The sequence below is a fragment of the Penicillium longicatenatum genome (genome assembly GCF_028827895.1).
Source record: "Penicillium longicatenatum strain IBT 33135 chromosome Unknown contig_4_segment0_segment0, whole genome shotgun sequence".
Classification (NCBI taxonomy): Eukaryota; Fungi; Ascomycota; class Eurotiomycetes; order Eurotiales; family Aspergillaceae; genus Penicillium; species Penicillium longicatenatum.
The window spans coordinates 3,576,622-3,599,721 of record NW_026643122.1 but is presented as its reverse complement, the minus strand read 5'-3'; the positions used below and the strand labels follow the sequence as shown (position 1 = coordinate 3,599,721).

Genomic DNA, 23,100 nt, shown 5'->3' with positions numbered 1-23,100 from the left:
CTGAGGGGGGTCTAGACAGCGAGACGCGGCACAATACCCTTTTTTCAACCATTTTGCCAGGTGGAACAAATGGCTTTTCGACTAAATGACATCAACGCTAACTCATAATGATTTCTGGGGGTTTTGTTTTGGCTCTACCCAGGAAAGTAACCATAAATCTTCCCAAGGCAATGAACAATCATTTGATGATGTATCGATTGCAAAGAATCAGCTGCCGCGTCTAATATGTAAGATCCCTGCCACTGTACAACTACACCTCCATACATTGTGATTGAAGACAAATAAAACTGACAAAAAACTTCAAGCCCGTGCTATTAGAGTCATCCGAAGTCTCTTTTGATGGGATGGAATTATCCATCTTGACGTCTGTCCAGGATTGGGGCTCTGGGTCTTCGTTTGCCTGACATGCTGTCTTGTAAGCTGTGTATGAAGACGAAGAGATATTAGCATATCCGAGATTTGCATCATTGTATGATATCATCGGACCCTGCACTGGTATATAACCTTCGGCAGAGTAGCGCGCACACCAGTCAATGCAACTCTGGGCTTGTTCTAAGTCCTTTTTGAAGTCGATCCTTTTTGCTGCCCTGCCGATGGGGAGTAGTGCAGGGATTTTGCTTTTGACCTCAAAGAGACTGTCAAAATCAGGCACGGCATGCTTCGAAGTGTATGTCTTTCTGAGCCCAGTCTTAACAGCTTGTAAGGAAAGATAATTGTGAAGGCGGCAAAGCTCCTAATCATTCTTGTCAGCTGTTGATATGAAGGTATATTCGCTTCCACGCTACCTGAGCAAGCTGAAATATTTCAGAATCGCTGAAAATCTGAGCATCCAAACCATCCTGTATCGACATCGTCAAATTGTCACATCGCCGTATAATAACGTCGAATGCTTCATCCCCCCTGAATGAGTTGATGTTCAGGTCTTGATATCGAGCATGGTCTTCTTTTGTTATAGCTCTGGCGAGATCCAAGGGCCCGTGGGATTTGAGATCTTCTATGAAATCGGTACAAGTATTCAACGGATTGTGCCAGGTGTTGCTGACGTCTGTCATATATCTTCCATAACGCATTCGAATTATTTTCAGTCCTTGTAATTTGACTTCGTCGGACTGAGATTTCTCAAAATGTTCTTTCAAAGGCCCGGTGATGAAGTGACTGAGTGGTGTATCCAGGTCCGGGTGCCGAGGTGCCTTATTTTGAACGCAGTCATATGCATTTTGAACCACGGCTCGGATGAAGGGATCAGCAGTAGCTTCTTCCAAAGCCTCCTTGATGTTAATATTCTGTCATGTGGTATTCGAAGTTGTGAAGCATACCTTATCTACCGCGACCAGATATTTGGCACTTTCACGCCTGTCCATGAAGTAATCGTAGAATTGCACGTTCAGCTGTTCATACTTGACATATAGTTCTCTCAACTCAGGTGAACGACAGCCCAATGCATCCTGCACTATCACCTCAAATGGAATGTGTTCAAGCAACGTCGAGCTCTGACATAACAAACTCCCTGCAGCAGAACCGCACGTCATTTCATCCAGAAGCTCAGGATTGAAGTTCCAGCCCTCCCAAAGTGGTGTGCTAGTATCTTTGGGAAGTGAAGTCTTGCCGAAAAAGCCGAAGCTGCGAAGGCCGCCGACAACTGAATTATAAAATGCTCCACTATCATTATTAACCATGCACTTGATTTCTTCATGCCTGGTGCCAAGCAGAGAATGGATGCTCCAACTCACATTGTTCCCGTCATCTTGTTGTTCGATAGCAGAGCCGTCGACCATTGTTGAGGCATTGTGTAAAATAAATTCGAATGAGTAGGCCCTGCTTCAATCTGGAATCAGCTCGCAACGCCCTAGTATTATGTGATAGAAGCTTTTGCCTGCAATAAGCAGATATACCTTGCTTGAAATTTTTCAAAATTGAGACTGATTGTTAATTCAGTGGACGTTCTGTTGACAACTTGTCAAATGCAAGATGATAATGGACGCCTTGGATCAAATAGGGGATATACAGCCAATTTATCTTGACAAAGAACCGGCTAATTGCGGTGCCAAGAAATTGTCACTTGCATAGATACTTGTACATTCACAAGGTCTAGACTCATAAATCCCGAAATCACGGGGAAGGCGGGAGCCGCAATCCTTGGGCCGGTGAATCCCGGCCAGTCCTTGTAGAGCGCCGCCAGACAAAGATATTGATATCGAATACTCTGTCAAACGCCTGTAGTGCTTGGCCTAGGTCTATCGTCGTAGGTCGTACTTAGATGGCATTCACCGTAAAGCTCCTTCATCAGTACCTCTCGCTTCCTCAGAACATCTTTCCAGATATCATGTCCCAAAAGTAAGTGGAGGCAGCTCCGGCCAATGAGCCTTCGCGCCCCGGTTTAAATGAGCTTTTCCCCTCGGTAGTGTCTCATTTAATGCATCGCTTAGATGCTCCTAGACATAACGTCGATCCTATGGTCCCAATCATTATTCGAAGAACCAGTGCCATGCCAAGCATACCACACGGGCAGAAACATAGATTAGCCCAATCCCTCGAGGGAACAAACGTCGCGAAAATCTTTGCCGTACAGCCCCAAATTCAGTTCACATGTGTAAGTATGTCACTACGCGTCATGGGGATCTAGCACCAAATAGCGTAAAGCAAGTGAGGGAAATAAGCCGGGCTTAGCGCTTTGCGAAATATATTATGATGTATCAGCATCGTCAGCTTCATTTAGAGCTAACGCCATTGGTGGATTTGTCATTTTACTCGACATGGTTCACTCGATGCTCCTAGGAACCACAGGTCGATATGCAGGTGAAATATTCCTTTTGAGGATTAGCGGCCCGATCGACACTCCTTGTTTTATTACACCATCTTTCAAATTCCCCTGTCACAAAATCAGGCGGGGCGACCCGATAACGCCAATCAAAACCTTGTAAATCATGTGCACGAGCCCCTTTCCAACGATGGCTTTCGTAACAAGCGATACGTATCCCGGAAGCTGAGCTTCCGGAGCATGGAGCGTGGTGGCTCCTATGCGTCCAAGCATTGTTCAGTGCACAGGCCCTTTAAATAACACAGACGAAATACAAATATAAGGTCGCCGGCTTCTTCTCGGCTACCAAATCTTCTCTATTGGAAACTTTCACCCACCAGCAAGCATGCATGTCACCAGGGTACGAAGACATACCCACAGGAGCCCCAATCAAATGCGCTAATTCACAAAGTTCTCAGTCCCAGCTTGATCTCGAAAAGGCCGCTACCTCTGTCTTCAGAGCCTTCCAGCTTTGGTTTCTTGGGTCTCCGGGGATTCCAGCAATGGTGAAGAGGAATATCAGCCCAACAATCAGACCGGCATTAAAGCCGATCATCAAAGGTTGCCGAGCACTACGAAAACGAGAATACCGGACAAGTAAAAAGGGTTTGGCAAGAAATCAAATTCTCAGAGATATCACAACTGCCTTGATGAAAGACCTTGACCGCGATGACCTCCTCATTTTGTCACTCCTAGCTCAATACTTCAAGTCACGGAAGGGTATCCCCTCTCACAGTCTTCTTCAATTTGCTGCGCGGCCATTTGGAAAAATAATTTGTATTATTCCCGAGCTCCACAGGCTCTATGTTTCAAAAAGCGAGCCAATCTCGCTGGAAGAGTTTCGCCAATCAGTCATGGATGTCTTGGGTTATGTCCAGGACTGTGGTATCAAAGGACTTTTTTTATTCGACAAGAGGGACTCGCCTATCTCTCCGCACGGGTGAACAAAGAATTGCTCGTTGACATACATACTTCATCACTTTTTGCTTCTTGGGAGTCTCGAGTCATGTCACCTGCATATAGCCGTAAGTTGGCCTGGCCGGTTTGTTTGCATCGCAACCCTACTGAGATGGCATTCAGTTGCATAGGTTTTTTCAAATCTTATTTGAGTAATTGATTATCTGGGGTTCACCTTCAAATATCAACATAATTCACCCACTCCTCAAAGGGACAGGTCATCTCACGCTGTAAAACCAGGCTATATGCGAGAACTGTCGATTCATGAAGATTAAAATTACGACATGCTAGCGTGAGTAATTTTATTCGGCACAATTCTTCTTGAGGTAAGATCAGTTTGCAATGCAGTAAACTTCATAACTTACCTCAATGTCCCCGTGAGATCTCATCTAGCCGGCTAATTCAGTTCATTGCACGCTTTAGGAGGAAAGACCATGTCATTTCAAACATCCACCATCGCTAAATTGCAACATACGAATTAAGCTCAATCAAAAATTTGAGCTGCCTGTCACGTAAACTGGCTTTTTCTCAGAACTTTACCATCAATGGATCGAAGGAGGTTGTTAAGACAAAGGCTACCAGTTGTCAGGCATGTTCCATCATTTCGTGATACAGGAAAGAGTGAAGGCTCCCTATTAACTGGAGTCCTACATCTCTCTTAATTTGCTGGAGGCTTTTTCGACACGTCGATTCTTGGGATAGATAAGTCGTAACGAATAAAATCTGAATATTGTGACACTCTGGTTCCACCTTCGAAGAGACATATATGTATTATCCACTTCTCAATACAACCGGGTATCTTCAGCTGTAAACGCGGGTCAATCAACCTTCCGTGTTGCTAGGCGTGTTGCTAGGCTAAGCAACTTCACTCGACCCTTTTTCTCTTTGTCTTATTGTTAGCTCAAACTTCTTCGTAGTAGATCTCAGGACTTACTTAAGTGTCTTAAGTATATTGACAATACGAAAGCATTTGCGGAAATCAGGGACTCCGTACCCATCAAAATCAACTTCCATGTGATCCGGGATAACATTACATTCCAGAAGCAGCCCATATTGTTTCGCAAATAGTACCAAATCCTTCGACAGCAGCCTTTGATGATTCTCATCTCTTTCGACACTACAATGCGTAACAACCTGATTTGAATCTGCAAATCCCATCCAACAAGATGGACAGGCAGAATGGATTCCAGAGTTCAAGAGCAGTCTCTTAAGAAGTTCAAGCTTTGTCGCAGTTGAAGTGGCCATGTTCTTGACAATAAAAATTGTTCCAAGACAGGCGCCGTATGATCGACGACCAGATTGACCCAGTTCCAGTGGTAGCTCTTCGATGGGGATCTCACTTCGGTCTTGTCCACAAGCGGCAGCTAAGCTCTTTCGAAATGCGAGGAAATCTCCCCCCTTATTCACTGCTCCCAAAGCACTGTGAATCGCGCATCTCTGCTTTTCTTCCTCATTCATCTCATCATTTACTTCCTTTCCAATTTCCCGACAGTGATTGAACAGTTTATCGGCTCGCGCCCATGTAGTCTGACATAGCGGGCAGACGAATTGCTTCCTGCTCTTCGTAAGTATCTTTTGTAGCGCAAGACACGATATCTCCAGATTGGACATTGTGCAGTGGATCGGCTTGAGGGCAAGGTTCAGTTTCCGTCGACCTGACTTGAAGAGAAGTAGATACAAGTCAATCCACAATGGGAGAAGGGGTCTTTAACGACTGTCATGGTTTTCCCACCCTCATAGGTTACGATGACCCTGCAAGCCTCGATCCGACAATTAATTGGTGGTGGACAGACGGACAATGCAAATGGTGATTTTTTTTCAAAATTCACTAGAGCTGTACTATCTCTTACAGATTTCTTACCTTCCTAGCGAGCCATATTGTCCTATCATTGAGATGCAGGTCTATCACCGGGTGGGGATCTAGAATTCGCAGCGAACCGCGAGACCCAGTGGATTTGAGGCTTGGTCTGCTTTCACGTCCTTGACAAGAATAGGCACGCTGATTTACTCTTTTGATGCTCTCTCACTGCTGAGCAAATTATTTTGTATCGAACAATTGACCCGAGCCATTAACATGAAAATTGTCATGACTATCGTGCCCGCGTTAATGAAGCCCTTTCAGGATCTCATTAAATTGCTCTTATTTTATCACTATGGAACTACATTAGCGCAAGACAGGTGGACGCATGAGACATGGTATTTTTCATGCTGCGTATACCGCTGACCACACTGCACACCTTGGACACCATTGGACACCTTGGACACCTTTGGACACCTTGGACACCTTGGACACCTTGGACACCTTGGACACCTTGGACACCTTGGACATCTTGGACACCTTTGGACACCTTGGACATCTTGGACACCTTGGACACCTTGGACACCTTTGGACACCTTTGGACACCTTGGACACTTTGGACACCTTGGACACCATTGGACATCTTTGGACACCTTGGACACCATTGGACACCATTGGACACCTTTGGACACCTTTGGACACCTTGGACACCATTGGACACCTTTGGACACCTTGGACACTTTGGACACCTTGGACACCATTGGACACCTTTGGACACCTTGGACACCTTTGGACACCTTTGGACACCTTGGACACCATTGGACACCTTTGGACACCTTGGACACTTTGGACACCTTGGACACCATTGGACACCTTTGGACACCTTTGGACACCTTTGGACACCTTGGACACTTTGGACACCTTGGACACCATTGGACATCTTTGGACACCTTGGACACCATTGGACACCATTGGACACCTTTGGACACCTTTGGACACCTTGGACACCATTGGACACCTTGGACCATCCGTTTCCTATCTATGCCCATGATATGACAACAATTTTTCGGTCGAATAATGAGTCCACGTTTAATGAGCCCACATTCAATTTTTATTATGCATTGTTGGTACGTATCGCGACCTGAAGTCTTTAATCACGTGCGGGTGGCGATGCTCGGAGCCACCTTATGGCTCCACCTATCTGCAAAAAAATGAGGGGCAGTTAAGCAGTTCTCCGGCGATGCCTAACTGCAGGTGACTCACAACAGCCTAATTTCATGCCCAATTTTGACGTCTATATGCTATTCGACTTGGAGAAAAATTACCAGGCTATATTGACTGCCTTCACTACCGTCTCATCAAAAGCCCGCGGATGACAGTCATTATTATCTCGATCGAAGACACCGAAACCTACTTCGCAAACGAAGCCTTATCCTACTCATTCTTTCACCAAAGATGGCAGATTCATCTACAGAAAAGCCCTTGGTGAGTCGTTACATAAGGTGTCTTTTCGAATGTATGTGCTGACCTGTTATAGAACGAGCGCCTATCTCAGAGCGAGTGGAAGGAGCTTCCAAAAGAAGAAGTAGCCCGTTTTACGAAGTACCGACCTGTTCCAATCACCGATTACGCCCCGCAACCTTTCCCAAGAATTTTATATTGCTTGGACTGTGAGAAGATCAAATTTTTGAAAGACGGGGGAAAAATATACGAGACGAAGGGTAGTGGCGTAATTGTTCTGCCAGAGAACATCGGAGCTTGGATAGAAGGAGGGAAATCAAGGTGTACTGAAATCGATTGATGGCACAGTTCAAGACGCCGTGTCGGGAAGAGGCTCTGCATAAAGTTTGTTTGCCAAATTGACACCTGTATAATGTCCAATTCGCAATATAATGAGACCACGTTGTACTTCTGCTCTCCATATCCGCATTGTGATGCAGTCTGTAACTGCACTAAGCATATGGTGCTTTTCCCACCTTCTCAATTGGCTGTCCTCTATGGCTTCATAGATGTAGTCGCTGAACGCCGATCGTATACCAGCAATAGAAGCACCACGTAACGTGAAATAGGCGAGATATATAGAGCCGATCAGTAAACATCCTTGTCTTAGAATAACCCTAATTCTTACCAATATCTGTGATTGGTGACTCGTGACTGGCACTGAGTTGAGAGATAGCAAAAGCGATTTTCTGGCTTGAAGAAGGGAAAATCATTTCAGCGAGCTTAAGTGCGCAGCCCACATCGATGTGGATGATTGTGTCCTCATGGTTGAGGAACACCGTAGTTCTGACACAATGTGTTGTTTCTGCGTAATCGCTGTCGGCATTCATTGGAAGATGAGCGGGAGAACATTCAACAGCATCCCCTATAATATCACCAAAAGCGATGCGGGTCGCAGGAAGACTGCATAATGATAGCGAACATTTCTCTGTCCCTTCGGCTTCTGTGGATGGTCGAGGCAGGGTGAAAAGTTGTTTTATCAATATTTGAAAAGTCTCGGACTTCTCGAGGCTATGTTCAATGGCGATTCGTCGAAAAATCGATTCACAATCGTTAAAGAGAGCGATGGGTTTCGCCTTCGCTTTGTGCTGCTTGCGAAATGTCCGAAGGTCAAATTCAATACAGTATCTCGGGGACACAACGAGGATGAAAGCGATGAAGATGTCTGGGCACTCCTTGAGAACCGTCAGGTAGACCCTTTGAGCCGTTCGATCTCGATATCGATTGACTTTTTCATGGTTTGGTACTTTCTCATGATTTTGTTTTTTCCCACGCCCACGCTTTTGTGTCTCGTGGATTGAGCAAAGGATGACCAAGCGTTCAGCAAGCAGAAGAACATCATCATCTGAAACGCTTCGTTCCGCGTCGATATCTTCGGCCTTGTTGAATATCGAGGCAAATAATTTGCCCATCCTTGGCTCCATGAGGTTGATGACAGTCCAGTTAGGCGAACGGACACCTTGGACACTTTGGACACTTTGGACACCTTGGACACTTTGGACACCTTTGGACACCTTTGGACACCTTTGGACACCTTTGGACACCTTTGGACACCTTTGGACACCTTTGGACACCTTTGGACACCTTTGGACACTTTTGGACACCTTTGGACACCTTTGGACACCTTTGGACACCTTTGGACACCTTTGGACACCTTGGACACCTTGGACACCTCACCTTGGGGGAGAACAAGGAAAATCAAAATAAAATCAGGGGTTAGGGATTTTGGATGGAAAAGGAAATATAATTGGCCAGGCTTTTTTGAAAGCCAATCACAAGGAACATAAATGCCAAGATAATGTGCCCGAATCGCCACTTTACAGCACAAAGATGCGGCTCGGCACCTGACCCCAAACCATGGCAAACAGCATGTTCTTGTTTGTTCTCTCCAAAGCCAATAAGCGAAGATCATTATCTGCGAATTCGACCTAGGAGTGCTTTATTAGCTATTATCGACATCTAGCCCAGAACCTCCGTGCGAGGGTCAACTCCAGGGTCCGTGCCAAGCCATTCGTGCCTAGCCCAACAATTGAGCTTTGACAGCACATCTAACGCATCAAAAGAGCGCAATATTACGCGTCCCGCTTCTCAGGGCTGGGTCGGAAATAATCAATCACAACTCAGCGCTATTGTATTGGAACATTCGCCAAATGAACGCGATTGACACCTCACTTCATAAGTACTCTCGCTGAAAGATTTCGTCTATAAATACTTCCAATGGCTATTCCAATGGTTTTTCCAAAATTCCTCAACCGACCAAGAGCTACGATAGATTGCAAACATTCAGAAACAGCGTATACAATATCCATCAAGGTAATGTCAAGAATGTTTAACGTATTGTGGTTTAGAGATGCTAACTTCGTTTAGATGTGTGATTGGGAGGTCATAATGTGCGGCGTGACTACTTGTCGAGCAATAATATCGAGCCGAAGAGTTAGGGATTGTGGCGAACATCATCATGTGACCGACCCAGGCAGCAACCCTCGCTACATCTGGAGAACTTGTGAAGTCTGCAGCTTTCCTACCCCACCAGGGACTTAATCGCGCTTGAGGCTTCGAGGGTTGGGGTACTCAGGAGGACTCGTTGAAGTGTGGTCCTCGGAGAAAGGCAGGTCAGCCTTCCAGCCATTTGCATCGTGGAGGAAAGCCATTTCGTCGTTGACTCTGTTGCGCACCCCAGGGCTGGCCTCATAGACTTTCTGACCTTTGCCCAAATAGGCAACCAGAACTGGAAGATCGTTCTGTTTTTCTTCGCGCTTGTGCCCTGAATCAAAGACATAGTCCTTATTTGAGATATCGAATGTGAAGAAGATGCGAGTTTCCCATTTCTTTATTGCCAGTAGTTTCGTATCTGGTGGAGTGTTTTCAGTTGATTTGTATAACTTTTTTTCTCTCAGAAGTTGGATGATAGGTGGAATGAGGGAATGGCAGGGTTGAGACCAATATGGACTGTCGTGCGACACGGTGCCGAAGACACGCAAAGGGTTTTCTCGCACCATAGTAGATCTCTGGGACTGTGAATTCGAGAAAATACGTGTGTTGAGATAGTGTAGAAGCATAAGCTGATAAGAAGAAGATCCAAGGTCGTAGGAGGTAAAGGGGCTGAGTGGAATCAGCAATATATAAACCTTCACCGCCATCCTAAGGGGGTACCTCAAATGGGGTTCATCCAACATGTCCCACTCACACGGAACTGGGGAACTGCACCGTAGTGGAATGAAACGCCAAGACCTTAAGTAAGGGGTGACGTGATCCACGGTCTTGACACTAAATTATGAGAACCATTCAATTTCTTAATCACTACTGGAGCCACGATAAAAAAATGAATCTAGCTATGAAACGCGTGTAGGGCATCGATAATATGTATATACGTCCTATTATTCCACAGCCAGAATATGTCACCTTCCGCCGGAACCAGGACAAAGAAGGTGGAGTAGGCTCAGTGACAGGTTTTGCATGCACCTCTAGTCAACATAAATATATTTGCTCTACGGGGCAATCTTACGTTGGCTCCAATCCATTCCCCGCTTATAATCCAGGTTGTAATTATACGTATAGTGTAACGGTTATAGACCTAGACCTGTGGCAGCATTTGCATTAGCTACACGGGCATTGACACCAATATTCTGAATACGTTTAGATATGAAGTAGAAGTGATACCCAACGCCGCATAGAAACTCTATCTTGGCGATAAGCCAGTAACTGCAAATGAGATCACGCGGCTTGGTCCCGACCGTACTGTCTATCGACTCATTATTGAGACAATCAGGAATGTTCCGGAGACAACCATTGTCAAACAACAAAAGGAAGGTTTGGAGAAGGAGGTGTCATGTGCAAGCCTACAAAGAATTAGGGTCTCTTTCAGGGACAATGATTCCTCATTTGTTTGATCAAGGTTCTTTCAATGGGCTTCCAGCGATTGTCCTTCCAGAGATTACTGGGGCGACTTTACATAACATCGCTCGCTATCAGAAGACCAACATCGACGAAGAAAATTTGAAAGATCAACCTGAGTATGTATTCATCCAGCTATCCAAATGCGGAGCAGTCTACTGGGACCAGATACTGGACAACTTCCTTCTTTGCAATAATGAAGATTGCAAGAGTGGTAAAGTGATGATTGTCGACCTCAAGCAAGTCCAATCTTCTAAAGCCCGTCTTTGGAAATTGCAAGTCAATCGTGCGGGCGTACATTCTCTGATGATAGACATCAGGGACATTCGGCACCCATATCGCGAAGCTTCGCCTGTCAGGATGACTAGACCTGGTAAATATGGCGATGAAAACGCCATTGAACCAACCGACCCGATGTGTCTTATGCCTTGAACCAATGCAGGCAAAAATGAGGGTTTGAACTATGTGGCGGCCTTAAAGCGCAAAAAAAGACTTTGCGAGGATCTCGGGCCCTTTTCACATGCAGGCTGTCCTGCAATGTTATATTTGTGGATATCTCAAACTAGTGATAGAATCCGAGGGAGACGCAGATACATGTCCAAGAAGCTCCGTGTACATTTATAGTAAACGGGAGATAGAATAAGTTAGAGACCCCATAAAGTATGATCATTAAAAAATTACGCAGAGAACAAAAACTAAATGCATTTGAGTTCTCTTTGGATAACCGAGGAATGTTTGAACATCACTGAGGAATAGGACTAGATAATTCGTATCGTTCTAGTAGTTCTAGTAATAGGTCGAAGCCTTCCAATTCTTTCTCAAACCATTCGATGATCTCTTCGTCAGGGTGTTCTGACGTTAGATGTTCCTGAAAACCCTGATTATATTGACTCTTGAATAGAGTTAAGACTCTGATTATGGCTTCTTTGGGTGATTCTCCGCGATCGGGTAAGAATAGAAGATCTGCTGTGAGATGCAAGCGATATTTGGTGAGGTTATCGGTGCCGAGAAATTCAGCAAATTGACGGGCAGTTTTTCGTTTCACTGCCAGGTCCCAAGCTTTGAAGCCGACACAAATGACGACTGAGACTGAGTCACTAAGGCTCGGCGGCAAATGGGCCTTGGGATTGCAGGGGAGCGTGCTTTCAATACAAATGCGGCAATCGGGATTGAGAAGGCCGTGGACGCGAAAAGTCTACTTTCTCAACGTCAGACGCTTGTTCCAGGCAACAGGTGAAAGATAATAGATTCACTGACCTGAAGAGACATTCTTGAAAGAAGTTCCAGAAAGAGGACTATGGCTATTTGTGAAATGATGTTGATTCTTCTGTGAAGTAATGTAACTATATCTGGTATTGAGACAAGAACGGAACGAAGGGCAGCTACTTATACATAAACCCTGCGGTCGAGGAACACTAGATGTACGCGCTGTATCGGACTAAGTGCCTGATATTACCTACGCTTTGATCTCTTGCCGTAGCAGAGTTAAGAATGCGTCGCGTAGTTAATGCCTGATTGATCTAATTCTATCGGGAGTTCAAGTCTGGGTTATCATGGATCTGCTGTGACATTACTGGTGGCGTGAGATTAGCGGCAGGACATGAATCATGCGCGAGACGCACTTGAAATTCTACTTTACGCACTACATCTTGACGGCGGCTTGCACTGATTGGTCTACTCCCTGTTACCCAGTCAGGCAAAGTCCCATATGATGGCACTACAAGAGTTGGTCCTGTCATTTCGCTAGGTGAGATTATTTCTACCCCGATGCCAACATGAATGCTTGCTCAGAGGAACACTCGAAAATACCTGAGGCGTTTCTCGCAAATATGGTGGGGTGCAATACTACTGTGGTTGAAGATGCCTTCTGGGAACCACTGGTTGTGAAGGTGATTGTCTCTTTTGGGATGACCGACGCGACCAGCCCCCCTTCCTCTATTACACGAGCTTTCAAAATACCCTGTCACAAAGCCAGGTGGGGCTGCTTGCTGCCACCAATGAACACGCTGAGTGCCCTGTGCACGAGCCTTTTCTTACCAATGGCCTTTGTAATACTGAATACGTGTGCTAGGAGTTGCCAGATGTGTGGAGCAGGGGGCACGCTACTCTCAATGCCTGTCGGTACTCACTGCGCGGTATTGGGCGTTAGCGATTGGCCCGATCTCAAGCCACCAGCAGTAGGAGAAGCTGCACTTTCTTTCCTCGCCATTTTAAGCAGGACTATTCAAGGCAAGGCCATCAGATTTATTACAATAAATTAGCATCGTAGGAAAATGCTATCAAACTTACCGAAGCTTCCCAGCTCCGCCTGGGAGCAGGATTATGGAGCTCGCATGTGATGGCTAAATTAGCAGGGCTTCCAATCAATGGGCCGTTGGGCCGCTTGAAATTCTATCTATGACAAAATGAATAAAAAACTTGCCCATGCATATTTTATTCCACTTCTGCCAGATAACCCCCGAATAAAGTACGTGACGCCGACTGTGGTGAAGGCATATGCTAATCTCTTCCAAATTGCTCCTTCTCCGAAGCCATTATAGTGCAAAATATTACAGGGATACAGTCCACAACAGTTAAAATCTGTTCACGCTTTTCGTTTGCTACTTTTCCTGTCACTTCCGATGGATCGATTTACGTCTTGATCATCAGTACATGCTCACTATACCTTCTTCACTTCACCCGATCCACATTCATGCCAGCTGCGAAGAGTCGCAAAGTCTCCACTTCCTTCCCTATTGCCTCATCTAAGTCCATATCATCACTGGTTGACATGTTGACGCGTATGTGATACTTGCTGCATGTTGCATGGAGTATGCTCAGACAATGCATGTACCTTGATCCATATTTTTGTAGTCTTGGATTCGTCGCCAAGTCCAGGCTACGAGATCCTAGCTTTTAGCTCCACAGAAAGTAAGTCCAGTGCCCGAATTAGCGGTCTAGATGCGGTTGCTCCGACTCTCATCCAAAACGCTCGAGCCTTGGATGATAGTGGCAATTGGACTTGCAGAAATCGGTTTAGTCCCAGAATTATCATCTGCCGAGAATAGCAATTTATGGGGAAACGAGTATTCGGAGAATGATAATCTGACAAATAATGAAATGTTAATTTGCCCCTGGATATGGGAGATTCCTTCTCCACGAAGGGTGTTCATTCAAAGCTATACCATTTCCAGGGCTTGGCGGTGGCCAACCTCAGCATATAAGTCCTCCAGAGCCCATGACCTTCATTCGTATTTTCACATCACCTACCCCTGATCTTTGCGCTTTGTCGACCGAGAAAAATGTCTTCCAACAACTCTACGAATTTATCAAGCGAGAAACTACTCGACACGCTTTTACCTGGCTTTGGTCTCTTATCACGCCTTATCTTATTTTATCTTCAAATTGATCTCTCCGCCTATTCACTCTGGATTTTCATAATAGCGATTTCTTGGACGTTTATCACCTTTGTGCTGCCAAAACTGTTTCAGCAATTACAAAATGGGGCTATGCATTATGCTCCCTCAGTGACAGTCATGTACCAGGATCCACTATATGATGTGCTCATCGCATTTATAGCCGGGCATGCTGAATTGAACCAAACGACACACTCTATTGCTGGGACAAAGGCGAGCTATAATTCACCATTTCGCAGGTTGGAAGTTGAGGAGGACGAAAAACAGGAAGAAACGGCCCAATCGGGGAAGGACATTCGACCGGACTTCAGCCCAGACGATCAGGAATTCTGGCGGAGCCTTCGAGACTGGAACACAAGAAACCCCATCCTGCTTACGCCAAAAAAAGATGATACATGTTTTTTTTGGCACCGTGGTCGTATGTTTGCCCTCCGTCGAAAATCATTCGCAAATGACAAAAGCGATTCCTTTTACGCCTTCATGGAGAACATCACAATTTATACTGCTCCATGGAATCGGCACTTACTAAGAGCACTCCTCGAAGAGATACAAAGAGAAGGTCTCCAAAATAAGAGCAACGAGATAAATGTCTTCCGAGGTATGAGACAGCCAGGGGGGGGACAAAAATGGAAGCCCATGAAATCCAACGTCTACCGACCATTGGCCAGCGTGGCACTTGATTCCGAGCAGAAAAAAGCTGTTGAAGATGCCAAGAGATTCCTCCATCCAACTACACGCCAATGGTACGAAGCTCAATACATGCCTTACCGCCGCGGTTACCTGTTCTATGGCCCTCCAGGCACAGGTAAAACAAGCCTGTGTCTTGCAATGGCTACTTTTTTCTGGCTGGACATATATATTCTCAGCCTGAGTTCTCTCGATGAAGACAAGTTAGCGCTGCTTCTCCAGGAGCTCCCAGAACGATGTATTCTCCTAATTGAGGATGTTGATGTGGCCGGTTTACGGAATCGCCCCATCGATGTGTATGCCACTGGTGTTGAAATGAGCGAAGAACAGCTCTTGTCAGATCATGATAATGAGTCTCCTTCGAGTCAGGGGTCGATTTCTCTCTCAGCTTTCCTCAACTGTATAGACGGCGTGGGTGCTCCATCAGGCCGTGTTCTTATCATGACTACCAACCACAGAGACAAGCTTGATCACGCCTTAACTCGCAAAGCCCGCGTGGACGTTGAAGTCAAGTTTGAATTTGCTAGTAGCCCGGTTGTCCAAGAGCTGTTTAATACCTTCTATACCCCAAAAGATCCTTTGGTTAATGGGGATCGAAATCAGAGCGCCAAAAACAGTCCTGACAACACTCTTATACATTCGCTATCTACTGAGTTTGCGGGACACATTCCCAGTGGGAGGGTCACCCCTGCTACGATTCGAGACTATCTTATTCGTCATCGAGAAGATCCTGAATCGGCCGTCGCAGAAGCGAGTGAATGGATCAAGCTAGAACTGGCTCATGATTAGCAGGAAGAGATACTATTGGGCCGATTACGGTGGATGATGGCTGCCTCATTGACTCGCATGGTGATGTTGATAAGAATCCCAAGAATTATACTCATTTAGAGTTAGAAACAGTGGTCTAGGTTCGGTCTATTGTCGGATCAGAACATGTAATCGATGGATGATAGATTCCTTGGGCTCGAGAGAGTACGAGAGGTAGAAAAAATTAGTTCTTCGGTAGCCAAACACTCTGCACATAGCCTTCTCTTAGCTAGGGTATGAGAATCAAGCCCGAAGTCTGTGCCAATAGTCATATTCTAACATTTGAATCAGCCCTTTGTAACATCACTACAGGCTAGTATGAATTTTGAATACTTAATGAACTTAAGCTACCTAGAGACCTGGCACTCCTGGCACTTCTAGGCTTGGCTAAAGGTGGCTGATCGGAGGGAGTCCGGTGTCTAGCAATGCTGCCAGGTAATATAAAATCCACTCGATCGATCCGCCTATGAGAATTTTGAGAAAAGTGGACCGGTCCGAGGTATGATACCGGCCGCTTACTTTTCAAAGACGCGATCGTCAACCCGCACAAAAATACATTCCAACCGACTTACTGCATGATCCGCGCAGTTTCGGAGGAGTCGAATCAAGCCTCCGATGTGAGGGAACCAGCTATTGGCTAAAGCAAATGCAGGTCTGGCGCTTGCCTGAAAATGTGAAATTCGCGCACCTTCGACCATTGCAAAGCCCTAGTGGTGTTTGATTGGCGGCATGCTGGTGACACATATCCAGCCCCTTTCCAAGCCAGCGATCATGGCACTGAGTCGGATGCAGTCAGCAGATTAGGCAAAAACAAGCCAAGCAGGGTTTTAGGGCTCGGAGCTTTTAAGTACTCTACATTGTTCAGGTTCAACTTATTCTGTCTGCCTTTTCGATACAATTTTTCTTCTGGTAATATCAAGCCTACCCTATTCCACTTTCAATTGGAGGTTTTGGGATTTTGGTAGGTCATAACAAGGCAGTTCATCTCATCCAGCGTTTGCTCCAAAATTCCTGACTCGCATCGATCTACAGCCAAACGTCCAGTCCGAAATTCTTCCGTCAGGAAGGCCGCCTGTCATGGAACCTCAGTCAACTCACGAATTATTCGAGTCCTTGCGCGTTTTCTACCCCATTCTCCTTATATTCGTCTTCGTCTTTGTCTCTATGGTCGAACCTATAGTTGCCATAAAGAGAGCAAAGAAAAATAACCACGGCTCGGGCCCAGACACATGCCTATGTCACGAAAACAGAAAATGGATGGCTTTAAAAGGGCACTTCATTCGGCTCTCAGCTGTGGTGCTCATGACATACGTCGCGGATATGTTGACCTATATTATCCATGTCGAAGTGGCTTGGTCGGAGCATTGGTGGGGCGGAGAGTCCATGGCGGTATGTCTTCAGGAGACATGGTCACTATTTCTCCCGTAAAAGCTAATCTTCATAGATCTACCTCGGTTGCTCTGTTCTTTTATACACAGTGGCCTTGATAACTCTATTCGATGCTGAGTCCTCACCTAGCACTCTTTTCGTGTGTTTGATCGCTGCCATTCCCATAGAACTCGGTATTTTAGCTACCTCATTATCGCGTTATACCTCGCGCCACCGTGAGCCAATGACCGGGGACCCATACGGTGGTCCGGTCCGTGAGAGCATCACCGGCTGGGAGATGATTGAGGTGACCTCCCACAGCGTCCGGATTCTGGCGCTGCTTGCATTAGCTCTACTTTACGCCTGCAAGTGCATCTCATTCACAAGATTACACTTGCCAGAGACCACTCGGCTTTTGCAGAGCACATTTGATAATAATCACTGCTGTGATTTAGCGAGCTCCCGTTGGTGGGAGAACATTAGCTTTTACGCACCCTTTTGGCCTTGCATTTGGCCATCCAAGTCACGGCATCTCCAGTCTATCCTGGCGGCCTGTGCTATCCTCATTGTGCTCCAAGTATGGGTAAAAGCTGTATCCCATTCTCAAGTTGGGGTCATTATCACAGCTCTCAAAATTCAAAACGGGGCAGATACTATCAGTATTCCACGGCCCGAGGTCAAGTTATGGATTGTTTACTATATACTTTCGCAGTCTTTGAACATTCTTCGCTCATGGCTGTGGATACCAGTGAGCCAACACACCTATCGGCGGCTTTCGATAACGGGGCTGGGGCATGCCCTCTGTCTCGACTTAGAGTATCATCAGGCTAAAAGCACAGGAGAACTCGCGTCAGCTTTAAACAAAGTCAAATCCGTCACAGAGTTCCAAGAGCAGATTTCCAATGAATTGCTTCCCGCGATTCTGGAATTGGTTTTTGCAATTGGCTACTTTCTGATCAACTTTGATGCCTACTATGCCCTCATTATTGGATTATATTCGGTGATATTCCTTCTTGTCATTGCGCGCATGACTCAATGGAAAGCAGAAGCTAAAAGGGAATTGACGAAGGCCTCAAAGGAGGAGGAAGCAATAAAGTAAGCTTGCTCTCCACCACCAAGACAGATAGGCTGACGTGCATATATCCAGGACCGAGTTGATTGCTTCACATAAATACGTCAGGTTATCCTGTGAAGAACGAGAGACAGACCGATATGCCCGCGCTGTGGAACGGACTACCAATTGTCAGTTGGTTACAAAAAATCGTGGGATAGTGCAAAATATCCTCCAGAGCATCGTTCTGACGGCGTTGTTTCTCTCCATATGCTACAACGCTTTATATCAGGTTTCCATTGGCCTACGGCCCGTGGGCGAGTTCGTACAGGTCTTCACGTATATATCACAGCTCCTGATCCCGTTGAGCACTTTTACGCGGCTTTATGACTCTTTCCAAACTGCTATGATTAATGCCGAGCGCATGTTGGAAGTTCTCCGAGCCCAACCGATGGTTGTCTACGAGCGCCGAGATATCCCACGAGGCATATGTATCGGCAAAATAGAGTTTCGGAATGTTACGTTTTTCCGGGATGGACACTGTTTACTGAAGGGGCTCACCTTTGTATGCGAGCCGGGAACTACCACAGCCCTGGTGGGTGAATCTGGTAGTGGTAAATCCACTATTTTTGATCTCATCTCTGGATTCCATCACTTCGAAGGCACGATTACCATCGATGGGGAGGACATCAGGAAATATGACTTTCGGAAGCACATGACCGTTATGTCGCAAGATTCTCCCTTGCTGAACGATACCTATTTCCACAATCTGACGAGTGGCAAATATGATGCTACTATTGAGGAGGTGACAGAGGCCTGCCGGGATGCTGCAATTCTTGACAAGATCAATCAAGTACCAGGAGGCTTCGATGCCAAGGTGGGCGCCAACGGCACGAAGCTTAGTGGAGGTCAGAAGCAGCGTTTAGCAGTCGCTCGTGCCTTGGTACCCAAACAGACAAAGATTCGCTTGTTCGACGAGGTCACATCGGCACTTGACCCTGCATCCGAATTTCGTGTGCAAACTTCTATCACAGAAACCAGTTCTTGCCACACCACAATAATAACCACACATCGACTCAAGAATATCATGAAGGCACCCCTAATTCTAGTTTTGAAAGATGGCAGTATAGTTGAGAGAGGCACTCACGAAGAACTCGTGAATTTGGGTGGTGAATATGCACTTATGTGGCGGCAAGAGCAGAAATCATATGTTTCAGAGGATGTCGAGCTGCGGAGAGAAGAACCACAGTGATTTTTTTCAATTTGGCCATTCCATGTGTTTCTTTAGACATTAAAACTGAAAGGAATGATATACTTTTATCGTACGGAAATTCAGAGCAGGATGACAAAGATAGCTGGCGCAATTATCTACCTCAAATGACGAATTTCAGTCTATCGTACCGGCCATGCTGTTAGCAGGCTATAATATAGGGCAATTCATAGTTCCTAGATACGGTTTCTTAGTATAACTTTTATTCGCATAGTCTCCATTACGTGGGGTTTTCTCAGTTCCTTGATCCCTTATTTATATATATATGATGTTGTTTTGTCAAAGCTTTACTGGACAATTTTCTAGAAAAGAATGCATTGTACGAAGCAATCAAAGATATGGACAGGAAATGAACGAGAAGAAGAGAGAAAAAAAACTTGATGAGCATTAAAACCCATCTTGTTGTCGACCCACTCCCAGCGGACTGAATGTATCCAAGATGGCTGGCCTAAACACCCTCAATTTTTTGGCAGTTTAGAATGACGAGCCATTACTTGCGGTAACAATTTCGGGTCGTAGACGAGTGAGATACGTTGCTGTTCCACTGTCTCTACACTTCTATGTGGCTCTAGCCTCTTGATAACAAGAACAGCCTTTGGAAAAATTCCGAGTGTATTATATGAAGCCTATTCTATGACGAATATCAGTTTATAGGATACAAAGTGGGTCTATGTTTGATGCATAGATCAGTCCCGTGGCAGACGCACTTGAAGCGATAACATAAATAGGTGAAAGGTACACCCTTTCTGCAACAATTCTTGATGTTACGAAAAGCAATCCTTGACCAACCCATTATATTCTTTCAAGAACCATCATGTATTCCGTGAAGAATGCTGTGGCCTTTCTCACCCTCAAAGGCGTCCATGCTGCACTCGATGTGACAAGTGCTTCTAATGTTGCTGTTTATTGGGGTCAAAACTCCTATGGTGATTCATCTGGCGACCTTGCCCAGCAGAATCTTGCTTATTACTGTGAAAGCATGTATTTCTGATTTTTGCTGTTGAATACTTGACTATTAAACTAACTGACCATGCTATATAGGCTCGGATATCGGTGTATAAGAGCTCACCACTTCCTTGCTATTACAGTCGGTAGCGAAATCAGCTTCCTCCCTACAGACTGATTCTCTTTTCTCAGGACCCACTGCCAAGGCCTTAGCGTAGATCGTGTATTGACTGGACCGCGCTGAATCAAGGGCCGCTGTAAATTGCTCCTTATTGAGTACCGTAGCGATCAACGTTTACCGCCCAACATTCGAAGCACCAAGTGTAGCATAAGGGAAGAAGTTACAGTACCATACACCGCACATCTCAAACGCCCTCAACTTCGTGCAGCCTGGCCAATGAACGATCTACGCTAAGGCCTTGGCAGTGGGTCCTGAGAAAAGAAAATCAGTCTGTAGGGAGGAAGCTGATTTCGCTATCAACTATAAATGTCGTATGTACTAATCTTTAGACTATCTAGGTCATCCAACTTGCCTTTTTAGATGTCATTAATGGTGAGGGTGGCGCCCCTCAAATTAATTTCGCTAATTCAGGTGATTCCTGTACTACCTTTGATGGTACCGCCCTTCTTAATTGTCCTGAAATCGCGTAAGTACTTCTTGCTAAAGAACAGCTTTCTATAGTTCTAATAAGAGGATAGGAAAGATATCGTTACTTGCCAGGACCTTGGAAAAACAATTCTTCTTTCGATTGGCGGTGCTACTTATAGCGAAGGAGGATTTATTAGCGAAGGAGCAGCTATTGCTAGCGCTAAGCTAATCTGGGAAACCTTTGGGCCAATCTCCACTAACACCTCAATAAATCGCCCTTTTGGCGATTCTATTATCGATGGATTCGATTTCGACTTTGAGTCTACTGTTGATAATATGCCTGCTTTCGCTAACGAGCTACGTGCCTTATTCGTTAAGGATACCTCCAAGACATACTACCTAACCGCCACACCTCAATGCGTCTACCCTGATGCCGCCGATAGCCCTATGCTTAATGGCACAGTGTACTTCGATGCTATTTGGGTTCAATTCTATAATAACCACTGTGGCATTAACCATTTCACCGCCGGTTCCACTACACAGATTAATTTCAACTTCCATAGTTGGAATACCTGGGCCACTACTATTTCTCTTAATCCTGATGTAAAGGTCTTTCTTGGTATTCCTGGCGGTAGCGCCACGGCTGGGTATGAGTCAGTATCGACTATCGATTCAATCCTCGATTTTATCGCCGAGGAAGAATATATAAGCTTTGGTGGTATTATGATATGGGATGCTAGTCAAGTATATGCTAATAACGGATTTCTCCCTGGTATTGTGTCCGCTTTGAGATGTTTCTCTTCTACCAAGGCTACAATACTATCCACAGTGACGACTCCTCCTGATTCTACAACCTTAGGCCTCGCTGGCACTATTGTGCCTATCACGCTATCTACCGTACAGAATTCCGGTTCTACTAACGTCAAAGCCACAAGAACTATCATGACTACCTACGCTAAGACAACTATCTTAGCTACCTCGACTGCTTTAATTCCCACTGCTTTGCCTGCTACCACTACCATTGCTTCGTCAACAGTGGATGTGCACTTCGACTTCTGCTTAGCCTCCGGATTAGCCTGTGCGACTTCTGGCACTTATACCTGTAGTGGTGCTTCGTATGGAATTTGTGACAATGGAGAGTGGGTTATTCAACAATGTGCTTCAGGTCTTATCTGTGTACAAGATGGGTCTTCTATCTACTGTGACTTTAAGGGAGACCACCTCGACACCACTGGCAGCTCAGCGGAGCGTTTCTCAACTGAATTTGATAAATAAAGGACTTGCAGCAATCATCTTAATGAGTCGCTTCTCTAACGCTGAGTGAAGACATTTCTTCTACATTTAGCTGCACCACCCATAGAGAACTTGATGAAATAATCGAGACATGCAAAAAAAGACATGATGTAGCATTACTGGGAAAAACAGAAAACATACAGTACGACAACTAGATCACGTGCCGGCTTTGATAGCGCTAGAGCCGTAGAGAGGTGAGAAGATGAGATGGAAAATGATATAGCCTGAGCGAAAAAAAAAAAAAAAAAAAAAAAAAAAAACTTATCTATGCCTTCAAGAGTGAGGGCGACAGGCGGAGAACGGATAAGAGAAAGACCCTTTGGGCTTTGATCTATCTAGGCGTATGTCGTGAACCACCAATAGAATTCATGTACCTATATTGAGTTAAACACACAAGTTTGTCGTGATGACCTTGCTTCCTATAGCAAAATACGGCAATACCTCAGCCAGCAGGGTAGCTAATAACAAATCTTATACGTTATATCTCACCAAAGCTCAGGTTGAATTCTGTTGCGATTATGGAACACGGCAATTGTAAACGAGGGCACTGCAGCTAAGACTAAAGGCGGGTGCACACCAGAGGCAGGTTTTCGGTTCCATTCCATTTTCCTCAAAAGAAACGAGCTTCTTTAGCGGTGTCTCCTGTAAAGACTTAGGGGATCAAAGGCAAGAGGTGAGAACGAACTAGAACGTAGCTACGGAAGCATAATTCAAGGTCTGAATGAGCCTTCAAGAATCATCAGTTAAGC

At 45.4% G+C, this 23,100-nt stretch overlaps 7 protein-coding genes across 7 annotated transcripts; 4 read left to right on the top strand and 3 right to left on the bottom strand.

Moving 5' to 3' along the window:
* Positions 1–746: 746 nt before the first annotated feature.
* Positions 747–1,775, bottom strand: N7484_008175 (uncharacterized protein; the record flags this gene model as incomplete). Its single annotated transcript, XM_057118562.1, has 2 exons — positions 747–1,283; positions 1,317–1,775. 2 exons carry the CDS (start codon positions 1,773–1,775, stop codon positions 747–749), a joined length of 996 nt encoding a protein of 331 aa, XP_056971597.1.
* A 4,165-nt stretch (positions 1,776–5,940) lies between these two features.
* N7484_008174 (uncharacterized protein) lies at positions 5,941–6,603 on the top strand (the record flags this gene model as incomplete). The annotated part of the gene is made up of 1 exon (XM_057118561.1): positions 5,941–6,603. The coding sequence occupies one exon, from the start codon at positions 5,941–5,943 to the stop codon at positions 6,601–6,603; it is 663 nt and encodes a 220-aa protein (XP_056971596.1).
* Positions 6,604–7,362: 759 nt separating this feature from the next.
* hrmA lies at positions 7,363–8,476 on the bottom strand (the record flags this gene model as incomplete). The annotated part of the gene is made up of 2 exons (XM_057118560.1): positions 7,363–7,652; positions 7,681–8,476. The coding sequence occupies 2 exons, from the start codon at positions 8,474–8,476 to the stop codon at positions 7,363–7,365; spliced, it is 1,086 nt and encodes a 361-aa protein (XP_056971595.1).
* Positions 8,477–9,589: 1,113 nt separating this feature from the next.
* Positions 9,590–10,051, bottom strand: N7484_008172 (uncharacterized protein; the record flags this gene model as incomplete). Its single annotated transcript, XM_057118559.1, has 1 exon — positions 9,590–10,051. The coding sequence occupies one exon, from the start codon at positions 10,049–10,051 to the stop codon at positions 9,590–9,592; it is 462 nt and encodes a 153-aa protein (XP_056971594.1).
* Positions 10,052–14,227: 4,176 nt separating this feature from the next.
* On the top strand, positions 14,228–15,817 carry N7484_008171 (uncharacterized protein; the record flags this gene model as incomplete). The annotated part of the gene is made up of 1 exon (XM_057118558.1): positions 14,228–15,817. The coding sequence occupies one exon, from the start codon at positions 14,228–14,230 to the stop codon at positions 15,815–15,817; it is 1,590 nt and encodes a 529-aa protein (XP_056971593.1).
* A 1,095-nt stretch (positions 15,818–16,912) lies between these two features.
* On the top strand, positions 16,913–19,506 carry N7484_008170 (ABC transporter ATP-binding protein; the record flags this gene model as incomplete). The annotated part of the gene is made up of 3 exons (XM_057118557.1): positions 16,913–17,244; positions 17,354–18,298; positions 18,351–19,506. The coding sequence occupies 3 exons, from the start codon at positions 16,913–16,915 to the stop codon at positions 19,504–19,506; spliced, it is 2,433 nt and encodes an 810-aa protein (XP_056971592.1).
* An 832-nt stretch (positions 19,507–20,338) lies between these two features.
* N7484_008169 (glycoside hydrolase superfamily) lies at positions 20,339–22,333 on the top strand (the record flags this gene model as incomplete). Its single annotated transcript, XM_057118556.1, has 4 exons — positions 20,339–20,505; positions 20,566–20,611; positions 20,989–21,116; positions 21,169–22,333. 4 exons carry the CDS (start codon positions 20,339–20,341, stop codon positions 22,331–22,333), a joined length of 1,506 nt encoding a protein of 501 aa, XP_056971591.1.
* Between the last annotated feature and the right edge of the window lie 767 nt (positions 22,334–23,100).